This window comes from Balaenoptera borealis, assembly GCF_965194805.1.
Source record: "Balaenoptera borealis genome assembly, chromosome: 6".
NCBI lineage: Eukaryota > Metazoa > Chordata > Mammalia > Artiodactyla > Balaenopteridae > Balaenoptera > Balaenoptera borealis.
The window spans coordinates 5,991,978-6,003,841 of NC_138863.1; the positions used below are offsets into that span (position 1 = coordinate 5,991,978).

The 11,864-nt window shown below is 50.7% G+C and overlaps 1 protein-coding gene across 1 annotated transcript; it reads left to right on the forward strand.

Annotated features, from left to right (window-relative positions):
- Positions 1–3,135: 3,135 nt before the first annotated feature.
- Positions 3,136–7,202, forward strand: ARL4C (ARF like GTPase 4C). Its single transcript, XM_082395831.1, has one exon. It carries the CDS (start codon positions 3,726–3,728, stop codon positions 4,302–4,304), a length of 579 nt encoding a protein of 192 aa, XP_082251957.1. The 5' UTR covers positions 3,136–3,725; the 3' UTR covers positions 4,305–7,202.
- The last annotated feature ends 4,662 nt before the right edge of the window (positions 7,203–11,864 follow it).

Genomic DNA, 11,864 nt, shown 5'->3' on the forward strand with positions numbered 1-11,864 from the left:
GTCCATTGTAAAACTGTTTTTTGTTGTTGTTTTTGTTTTTGTTTTTTTTGCAGGTATCACAGGTAACCTTTATAGGGCACTTACTGTGTGCCAGGCACCACGCCAAACACTTGACGTGTATTATTTCATTTCATCTTCACAACCTCCGCCTGTGTTAGATACATTTTAGAGATGGGGAGCTCGAGAAATGGTAACCTAGGTATTGCGACGTGGCCAGAACGTGGTGGGAAATGTATTGCCCCCATCCAATCGGTCCACACAGCCCAGGCCGTTAGCGGTGACACTTACGTTCATGGCTCGAAGTGGGCCTTGCATTTCTGACGTCTTGGTAAACATTACTTTCCTTTTCATAATTCCAGGGGTTCTCAATTGAAAGTCATATTGGAAGGAAAGGTGACTCAGCTAAATGACATTTTTACGTGTTAGAAGATAAATTATCCACTGTAAATTCAACTTGTCACCTGGTGAGTGAAATTAGACTGTAGCACGGTTGCTATTCGATTATGGTGAGTTGCTGTTTAATGGCCCTGTTCTGGAAGGCTCCATTAATGTCTATTAGTCTGCTTTTGCTACTGGACAACAGACAGCCCTTTATGACTAAACCCCATCATAGGGTGTGCAAAGTGTGGTGCTGCAGTCAAAGCCCCAGCCGGCAGGAATTTGTTCAGCACCAGGAAAACACATCGCAGGTTTTACTAAAATATTGCCCTCCTACCATCCTTAAAATAAAAGCAAGATCTGACAGGGGATAGATGCAACTAAGAGAAAGGCATCCTACAGTAAGATCATCTGTGGGAGCCAGATCAAGAGGGTTCCAGTCTGGTCTGTCTTTTTCCAGATGCCCAGGTCTCAGGTTACTAATCTAAGGCCCATCTCGGGCTGGCACTCAGCCTAGGTCCTGTCTGTAGCACAGAAGAAGGAGAGAAGAAACAGTCTCACGAGCAGGTGGCCATCTATGGGAAGGCCTTGAAGAGAGCCAGAAGAATCACTCCAAAAACACAAAATCCTGTCTTCCCAGGGTTCCCAATAACTGAAATGAAATCATTCTAAATTACACCGGCATCTGTTATTTTTGCTTACCCACCCCCATTAGCCCTTTAGGGAACAGATGCCTGATTCTTCTTTGGGAACCACCCCTCCCCAGTTTTAGGCCCTGGGCCCCATCCATCAGTGTGTTCCATCCTTCTGGACAGTCGTAGTTGATGCAGGGCTGGGCCAGACAGGCCAGAGGGATGTGTCCTTCAGGCTTTTGTACCAGTTACTGGGAAAGAGATGCACCTTTTTCTTTCTAGGATCTACACCGAGGATGTGAGCCCAGGGCTGCCAGTAGGAAAACAGAAGAGAGATGGAGAGAGACCTGGTCTAAAGATTTCTTTTGAGCTCCATGGCTTCTAGACATGCCTGAACAGAATCGTAATCATGAACTTTTCCATTACGTCAGTGAATATATTTCCATTTTTATCCAACTCAATTTGAGTTGAATTTCTTTCACAACTAATTCAGGTTGCTTACAACTTCATTCCCCATTAAATTAAAACAGTGTGTGGGTGGGGTGTGGAGTGAGAGAGAGCACACAGGCCCTCAGCCCTTGGCACTGGGCTTCGAGAAGGCAGTCTGTATGTAGGTTCCGCCTTGGCGAAGTCAAGCGCCTGGGGCCTTGGTCTCCTCATCTGGCAGGTTGGACAGAATGATCCACAAGGCCTTTTCCAGCCCTGGACCCGGTCTGGGAAACTGCTGCCGCCACGGGAGTTCCAAAGGAGGGATGGCTGGTCCTGCCATCTTACATGTGGTCTTCTCACATGGTTCGATACCAACAGAATTGCCTATTTTATCATAGCTTGTGAAACGAAGGTGGTAAAGGAAAGTATTTCTATAACATTTTGGGTTTTACTCATAAATGGTTATCGTTTTCATTTCCAGCCCCCTAGACCCCATTCTCATCTTTCTGCCTCATACGCTGGAGTCGGCAAGAAGCCACCATCCGTTCTGCCTCCGCCGCTACTCCTCCAGAGCAGCTCTGCCCCAGATCTGTGTGCATCTGAAATGCACGCTCAGTTTCCTTGGCACCTGGAGAGGATGGGCCTTGGTTGTGTGTTTACAAACCAGAATAAGAGCACTGAACTGGAGTGAGGGGAGATGGAAACCGGACACTGGGCATTGGTGTTTCTTACCTACGGTGCCACGGACTCCAAGCTCCTGACAGGTTTTGTTTCAGGCCCAAGTGCGTCTACAGGGCCTAGTGCAGGAGGAGTGGTTTACCTGTGGGCAGGTGATTCTCAGGTCTCAAAGGAGGGTGGTAGAGGGTGCTCTCCCGAGATGCTAACACATGACCTGGCATGTCAGCAGAGTCGGTGGAAACACAAGTAAGGCAGCCAAAGGGGTTGTCTGGGACTGGTGAGTCGTCGGAGTTATCTGGGGCAGACAGGGTCTCCTTAAGCCGAGGTTTGGATGTGTGCATCGCTGCCGCCAGGCAGGAAAAGCTAGGCCTCCGGGGCACCCTGGGCACAGGCCTGCGCCCCAAGGGCGGCGGTGGTCCGGTGGAGCCCCTTGGAGCTCTGGCAGGGAAGCGAGCCAGGGCATCGCGAAGGTCCAGGCTCTGGGGCACCGCACAGGGCGCGAGAGTGGAAACGCGCCCGGGCTGGCTCACTGCGGACAGCTCTCTCCTTTCCCCTTTCTTGGGGGTCGGGGAACCTGACCCACCGCCCTCTCGCTCCAGCGGGGCACTCTCACCCCCGCCCCGGACGCTCCCCAGGCCCTCGGGCAGAGCTGCCCCGGCCCGCCTTGCCCTGGACTCCGAGCCGCGCCAAAGCCCACGGAGCCTGGACCCCCGGACCCGCTCCCCGAGGCCGGCTGCACCGCCCACGGCTGCAGTCCCGCCGGCCGTCCGCTGGCCTGGGATCGGGGGGCGGGGAGTTCCGGGAGCCGAGAGCTATTTTTACAAGATGCGTCAGTGGGCCGAGGAGGAAGAGCCTGCTCCGGGGCCCATTGTCTGGGCGCTGCGCGGGAGGGGACGCCGGCGGCGATTTCGAAAGCTCCGAAGGGCGCGAAAGCCGCCGGCCGCGAGGGGAGGTCCACGCCCCACCCGGGGCCGCGGGAGGGGCGGGGCCATTGGGGCGGGGCGGGGCGGGGCGGGGCCCGCGAGGGGCGGAGCCGGGCGCCCTCCCGCCGCTGCAGGCTGGCGGCGGCGGCGGCGGCGGCGGCAGCGAGGGGACGGCGGGGACAGGCAGGCGGCCGTGCCGGCAGCAACAGCCGGGGAAGCCCACGCCCCGCCTGCGCCTCCGAGGAGCGTCCCGGGAGCGGGAGCGGCCCCGCGGCGGCACCGCCCAGGCAGAGGCGAGCGCCTGGCACCCGGAGCCCCGAGCCGGCAGCCGCGGAAAGCCCGGGCAGCGGCGGGAGCGCGGGGGCGCGGCCCGAAGAAGCCGCAGAGCGAGCCGGGGCCGGGGGAGGGCGCCGGGCGCGAGCATCCCGCGCCGCGGCAGCGGAGGCGGCTTCACGGGAGACAAAAGCCCGCCGAGAGACGCGATGCCCGGCCGGCGCGGGCGCGGGGGCCGCGGCGTCTGAGCGCGCCGAGCCGTGCGCCCCGGGGACGCCGAGGCTCGGCCGGTGCCCGCGGCGGAGGGCGGCAGGCGGGGCCCAGGTGCGCCCGGCCGCGTCGGGCCCGTAACTGCTCGGGGGGCGGCGCCCTCCCGCCGCAGCCGCAGTGGCCGGCGCCGCAGCGAGGAGCCATGGGCAACATCTCTTCCAACATCTCGGCCTTCCAGTCCCTGCACATCGTCATGCTGGGCTTGGACTCGGCCGGCAAGACCACGGTGCTGTACCGGCTCAAGTTCAACGAGTTCGTGAACACGGTGCCCACCATCGGCTTCAACACGGAGAAGATCAAGCTGAGCAACGGCACGGCCAAGGGCATCAGCTGCCACTTCTGGGACGTGGGCGGCCAGGAGAAGCTGCGGCCGCTGTGGAAGTCCTACAGCCGCTGCACGGACGGCATCATCTACGTGGTGGACTCGGTGGACGTGGACCGGCTGGAGGAGGCCAAGACGGAGCTGCACAAGGTGACCAAGTTCGCCGAGAACCAGGGCACGCCGCTGTTGGTCATCGCCAACAAGCAGGACCTGCCCAAGTCGCTGCCCGTGGCCGAGATCGAGAAGCAGCTGGCGCTGCACGAGCTCATCCCGGCCACCACCTACCACGTCCAGCCGGCGTGCGCCATCATCGGCGAGGGCCTCACCGAGGGCATGGACAAGCTCTATGAGATGATCCTGAAACGCAGGAAGTCCCTCAAACAGAAGAAGAAGCGGTAATGCGCGCGGCAGCGTTCCGAGCCGGTGGGGGGCGAGCGAGCGAGTCAGGAATGAATGAATGAAAGGCTGGATGGCTGAGCGAGAACCCGCGCCCGCGAACAAAGACAGCGAACCAAAGCGATGCTTCGAATTTTTAAAGCGGAAGTCAGGACTAGTGACTCGACCTGGGTATGTAGGCAGACTTGCCAACCTGAGCTCGACCTGCCGCCACCCCTAGCTCAGGGGACCTTTTGTCTGAACGCCAGAGCTGCTAAAGGGTTGGGGGCCCCCACTGGGGAGTGGACGTGCAGGTCCCGCCGTATGCCCTCCTGGCCCAGGTTGGAAGGCTCAGATGTCAGAGACAAAAGCGATTTCTTCCTACTCCAGCAGGGCCAGAAGTTCAGGTTTCCCCGCCCTCACTGGGGATCGCACCTGTGAATTTCCTGAGGTATGCGGTTCCCAGAACCCCGGGAGTACCCGTCTGGGGGCATGGTGGCAGTGGGAGGTGCTGGGGGGGACAGCCTCTCCTTGGGCTGTGAAAGCTGGACAATTTTATGTCACAGGGCAGGCCCCTGTGAAAATTCATCTGTCCTGCTCTGGGCCCAAACGAGGTGCTGGTTTGGGCCATCAGAGGACTGCCTGGAACAGGACGGCAGCCGGAAGGCACGGGGCGCTGCGCTGGCCTCGTCTGGGGAATGCCCGCGAAGAATGCCCCTTTCCTGGTGCTTTGTGGTAGCTTCAGAAGACCAGTTTTGTTGAGAACTGCTTTTCAGCCTGGAATCAGACATCTTCCAGATGCTTTGGACTCTGTCCATGTGTAGGTCATTATCACACAAAGAGACCAATAAAAAAAAAATTAGAAAAAAACAAAACAAAAACAAAAAACTGTTGGAGGTGGTGGCCAATGATGCATTTTCTGTTTGCAGAATAGTTAAAGGTGTTTAAAGGGTAAGGCTCTTGACATCAATGCTGGATGCGGTGTGTGTGTAGATGCTGGGACCTCCCTCTGCACTGTGTAATCGGCATACATTTCTAGACCCATATGTGTGGAATCTTAAATTCGCGTAGCCTACTGTTTGGCTTGTGTGAGCACACCAGCTGCAGATGTGTGCTGAATGACAAGCGGGTTTTGGCAAGGGATGTCTCTTGTAATCCTAACCGCTTGATGATGGGTTATGGTTTTCAGACATGTTTGTTTTTTTCTTTTTTAAATCTGCTATGAATGAATACTCACTTTAGAAATACTCAATTTAGGAAAAAAAGACCTTTTAGATCCCTTTACACTGCAAGTGGCGACATGTTCAGATTTCTAATTGGTTCATCGTGACCTATCTGGTTTCAGTATTTTCATTACAAATATCTCGCTAGAGTATTTGATGTCATGCACCAACAAATAAAAGCCCACCTTGTTGCAAAAGCCGACCTCATTGCATGGATTTAAAGGCGAGGGAAAAGCACAAGGAGGTCCTTCCTAATTCCTTCTTGTGGAAGCTGGTTGCAGAGCAAATGCAGACACAGTGAGTGCTTGAGATAAAAGAAAGCCTGTGACGTAATGGTCACCTGTCCTCAGGCTCCTCACAGTTTACTTGAAAGAGGCTTTGGAAATAGATAAAGTGAAAGAAGAAGAAATACCTATTTTTAATAATGTAATTTAAAAAATCCTTTATAATCAGGACCGAGTCTTGGTTTGCAGAAGCTGTCATTTACCCTGAAACACAGTATAAAACAGGAAACTTAACGCTTCCTGTGTGATTTTGATTTCCTCTTTGAATCCGTGGTTACAGGTGGAATTACGTTTTTTTCCCCCACTATGATAAATTTCTGTGCGAAGGAGGCCTTTAGAAATTGGGTATGATCATGTGTGTGAGCATGTGAGATAGTCAAATTATAAATCCATGCCTATTTTCCACTGCACTCAGAAAGTTAATTTAAGAACCAGAGGTAGAAGTCCTGGCTTCCTGCTTGAAACCCAATTCTCCTATGAAATATTTTAAAAGAAGAAACCTAGCAGTCCATCTTCCTTTTCTCTTTTGTCCGTGTATTTGGTACCCCTCCAATGCTGGTCTTTTTGTAGAAACTCAATAGAGAAAATATAGCTGAGCAGTGTTGAAAAGCCTGCAAGATTTCAGTTTACATATCAACAGCATAGTCACTGATTTCTAAATGGGCTGGTCCCATCATCTGAAGATTCTGTATAGAATTATTAAAAAAAAAAATCCATCTTTCTTTATTTTCTTCACATGCAACAATTTCTTAAGCACTTTGACATTTTGGTAGTTCCACACTATTGAGAGAATAATATATTTATTTTGTGACATTGCAGATGCCAAATACTGTAACCTTCTCGTGCTGACAATACTTTGGTTCAAGATCACTGTTCAGATCCTCTCATGCTTTACCAATGATGCGAAATGACTTTGTTTTTTGCATTATCAGTACTTAAGGGTGCAGTCAACTGTTAGTAATTGTGCAGTAGAGCTCTGTGGTGTAGCAACCAATAGTTGAGTCTCAGTTGATTTCTGTAGTGTTTGCCCAAATAATAGCCCATTTCGTCTCTGACCAAATGGAGGAAACACAGGCTAAATCACCTTGGAGTGGTCACCCGGAGGGTCCCCTCCAACGTAGCCGTCTGATTTATTATGCTTCCTGCTCTTCGGAGAATGAATGGGCTTCACGTAGAGGAAGTTGGCCTCCCCACACGAGCTTTTGAAATGTTTTCTCATAGACACAGGGAGGCCAGTTTTGTTTCCGAACGATTCTCTTCACGAAATCTCTGTCATGGTGTTGGGACTATGTCTCCTGGTTTGTTTCCGTTTCTACTGCTGTAATTCTCTGTCCTGATCATCCCTTTGGGTTCCCGTTCCCTTTTATATGCATATATGATCCTGTGAACAGAAATAAATTATTTATACAATCAAACGTTTGGGGAAATTGTCTGTGGATGGTTTTTCAAGTTGCCTCTTATTTGTTTCTAGGCCTGAGTGGAGGGATGGCTCACAAGATGGTCTCTGCTGTCTAACGGGGTCCAGGGCTGGATGAATCATCTCTGCTTTTTTGGTTTAAGCGTCTAGCCCTGCCCTGCATGGAAGATTTAGAGGCTCGGATGCAGGAGTCTGTGTGCCTGTCCCCCTTATGATACCTGTCAGTGGTCCTCACAAATCCTTGAGGAAAATGGCCTCAATGCCCAGCTGGCGCCAAGCCTCTCAGTTATTAAAAAGGGTCGTGATTGTTAATCACTTCAAATATATGATCTGATTATGTAAAATTGGAAACATCTGTGTGGTACTGTAACAGCAGAGTAATCACCACGCTGCTCAGCATCTTGGCTGCTCTCTTGGTATCCGGGCTGAGTCCATCACTCTTGAACCCATCAGAAAGACTCCAAGACCTGAGTCCTCTTAAATAGGAGGTGTGGTGAGACTGTCCTGCTCTGTACATACCAGCGGGAAAAGGTCCACTTTCTAAAGAAAAAGTGATTGGGCCAGAATCGGTAGACTCTCCGACTGGTTCAAAGTGTAACTCATGGAGGCCCTCAGCAGACATTAAGCAACGAAACTCATTGCTTGGCTGGGTCTTCACTTTGGAACCAAAAAGCCAGTTTCAAATTCTGACTCATGCTCAGGGCCCCATGAGTTTGCTGAAGTTCCTCAGCCTCTGGACCTCAATTTCCCCATCTGTAAAATGGGCTCAAAATGGTTGTTGGGAGGATGAAACACAATAGTGCACTGTGAAGTGCTTGTAAAGCACCTGAGCAAGGCTTGACTTTATTGTTCACTTTGCAACAGAAGCTAAAGTTTAGGAGTCAAATTATATCAAAAGGGCACAGATGCCATTTCTAAATACCGAAACCTAAAAACTGCTTATAGGAGTAGAAACATTAGAAATCAAAAGAAGCAAAAATTGGAACCCTCTTTTTTTTTTTTTTTGGTGCAACCTTAATTTAACCTTAATTTAAGGAAGAAATCCCCGAGGAGCCAGGTAATACTTGGTACTTAGATGATATTGTTCATCTTATGTTTTCCAGGAAAGTAAGTACAAATGCACTGATGCCTAACAACTGAGGAGGCTAATTTTAGTCCTAAGCAGCTGCCTTATTTTCCCCAATTTGAACTTCCCCCCCAAAGTTTTGGTTCTTCATTTGTAAGTGTTTGCAATAGGTGTCTCGAGTTACTGTTTTTGTGCCTTTACATTTGTCTCCAGGGCCTGTGCTCTTGGAACAATTCTGTACCAACATCATAGGCTATTTTGATGTCACATTTGTAGGGTAGTAAGGAAGGACAAATTGGGTGCAAAAAGCAGAAGATAAAAGGCCTGAAATGATCTCAAAAAAGTAAGAACACCCCAGAACTTGATCCCCTTTGATTTCCCAGCTCTCAGCCTGTCCACCTAACCTCTCCCCTTTCCTCCTCTGCGGCCATGTGCACATCTGATGCCCACAATTTGGCCTTGGCCTGCCAGGAGACAAACTGAAGGCATTTCTGTTCTCTCCTCAAATTTGTGTCTTATCTGGAAAACGGCCTTCTCCTTCTGGTTCTCCTGGCTCAGTTGAAACCTTTTTTAAAATAGAATTTGCACAAGACAATGGAGCACTTTATACATCTGTTTTGCACGGTTTCTGAACTTCAGAGTGGGGCAACTTCAGTTTCTAAGAGGAAACTGCAAACTGAGCGTATCTGAGAAACTGGCATGTGGCTTCTTCCCCAAGATTAGAAGTGAGAATGAAAGAGCTGTGTGGTTTAACCCCACCTAAGTTTTCAGAACATGCCATGGGTGTTTCTTTGAATGATCTGAACTTCTATGCTGAGGTACTCTCATTGTGTGACAGCACGGCATGAAAGAAATAACCAAAACAAGTCACTTTTTAACCCATCTATAGCATGGGTTTGAGAAGACAAGCATCTCTTTTGCATTTATTAATTAAAATTGCTCTCACGTAGTAATGTTAAGGACAGCTCTTTCTATTCCCGTTAGTCCTGTGTAATCATGGTAATAGCCACTGCTAATCTTTATTGAGCACTTCATGTGGGCTGGGCACCATCCCCATCCTCAGTGTTTTATCTGCTTGATCATTTTTCCTCCCAAGAGCCCCAAGAGATCAATTCATGCATCAAATAAATAAATAATCAATCAACGATATCTGCACTTATAGATGAAGAAACTGAGGTGAACGAAGATTAGACACCCTCCTCCGAGGTCACTGGCTGTTTAGGGTGGAGCCCAGATTGAAGCCCACGGGTCCCTGAGACCCCGAGGCTGAGCCTTTGGAGGCTCCCCGACCTGCTGCGCGTGGAGTAGGAGAAAGCTGGGACTCTGCATCCGGGGAGAAGAGGGTGGAGGCTGGCGTCACCTGCCGCAGCATCACCTGCCTGCACCCTCCTGACAGGGGGACCACCACTTCCCGCCCACTCCCCAGAGCTCACACTGACAGGCCTGGCCCCAATGCCGGCACCTTGCCTTCCCTTCTTAGAGAACACAGCCCAGTGTCTAGAGAAACACTATGCCTCTTATACCAGTTTCCATCCTTGAAGAATTTTCTTTCTGGTATTCCTTTCAAGAAACTGTGTTGGGGGCAATGGCTCCCTGCCTTATATTTATATACCGCAGGCGACGGACCCTGGGGCTGGCGGGTATCAGTGTTCCCGCATTGGGATCTGAGTCAGCTAACCTCTCAGCCTAGATCCCCACCCACCCCTGCCGCTGCTACCCTGTGAGGCTGAGGATGCCTGCCCCGCCCGTCCCTCAGGGTGATTCTAAAGATAACATGAGGTAATAGAAAGCACTGTCCAACCTGCAAGGCGAGTTGAGACGCTTGTAAACGCTGTGTGTTCCGCTTGGACAGGGCGCCCTTCTCTCTGCGCCGCTGCCCTGGCTCTTGGGGGTGTTCTGCTCGTGCCATTCTGGACGAGCCCAGCATCATGGACTCCCTCTTCGTTACCACTGATAAGAGAACTCCACCTCACAGAGTCAACCAAAGGAGACTTCAAGAAGGAAAACATCTCTCCCTGGGAGATTCAGGGCATAGAGCCTTTAGTGGAAGTTTTCATCAAGTGACTGTGGGGGACCATAAGCCTCCTTACATCTGCTGTTGGCAGAATTCTCATCATTCTACTGGCTACTCCTGATTATATTCATTTCCTGAAATGCTAACTCCCTGTGCAATTACTTTCAATGCCCATGTCTCATAAAAGCTAAAATAATTTCAATGTATAATTGAAAAGTCATCATGGTAAGTCATGACAATTGCAACAGCTTATTTCATAAGTATATGTGTGGATCCAGAGATGAAATGTTGTGTTGCTGTATAATTTGAAGTGCACTGTGTTGCCATATTCATCATGTAAAAAATGCTGTTAAAACAATATCCACCAACAGTTGTGACCTCCATTGTACTGAGGACACTCCACTCTTTGGTACCAGGGAGATTTATTACATGGCTCTCGTCCTCAGAAGCCTGATATTCTAGCTGGTGAATCAGGGCTAAACTATCAAGTGAGGTGTTTGACTCCGGCGTGAAACCAAAGTCATTGCTCCAGCCATGGTCACATTTTTCATGCCACACGAGCCTTGGAGTAAAACTAGAAATAAGAGCCTGTTACTCTGTGTCCTGATTCACATAATTTGAAGACCTCCGTTTTTCAGTCTCCTTCTCCAGCTGTTTCTGAGATTCCCTGGGGGGTGGTCACTGTGCTGATGACCGCCGCTTCCTCCGTTTCCTCCTTTCCAGCCCCGACCTCTTGTCTGTTTCATAGACCTTCTGGCCGTGAGGATCAACATGGCAGCTAGAACCGCTGGTCCCCAACACAGCTGACCCTACTTGTGTCGCCCCATTCTCAGTGTCCAACAGACATTTCAGTGCACGCTTCCTTAGGGAGGGTCTACTCACACGTGTAAGGCACTCAGATGTCTGAGAGCCTGGGGACTGTCTGAGTGGCCGGCCCAGGCCCGTCCTAGAATCCTCCTTCTTGTCTGACACGGACTGTTTCCTTGAGCCTTTCTTGGGTGTCTCAGCCCTCTAGTCTCCTGCATGGGGTTCTTCCCAGGAGACACCTCAACTGACTAGAAATCCTGGGACAAATGTGAATCCTAGTGTGGACCCCCAGGACCCTAAAGGCAGATGTGTGATCTGTCTTGGATTCAGGTTTCTCCCATAAAATTGGAATTTCCTGCAGAGGTATTGATAATGACTGCTTCTTCCTGAAATTCACTCTAAGTCTTAATTCTGCTCTTCCGGCATCTGTTGGAGTAGTCGGGGTGATGAGATCAGAGGTTGAAGAGTTCGCTTTAAGGTAAAGGCTTCTGAAGCCAACACTGTGGGTAACCCACGCACACCCAAGCCTTTTTTTTTTTTTTTACTTTATTTATTTTTGGCTGCTTTGGGTCTTTGTTGCTGCATGTGGGCTTTCTCTAGTTGTGGCGAGCGGGGGCTACTCTTCGTTGCGGTGTGCCGGCTTCTCAGTGCGGTGGCTTCTCTTGTTGTAGAGAACAGGCTCTAGGCTCATGGGCTTCAATAGTTGTGGCGCACGGGCTTAGTTGCTCCGCGGCATGTGCGATCTTCCTAGACCAGGGATCGAACCCGTGTCC

Coding starts and splice junctions, on each gene's coding strand:
- ARL4C (XM_082395831.1), top strand. CDS start 3,726: ATGGGCAACATCTCTTCCAACATCTCGGCCTTCCAGTCCCTGCACATC.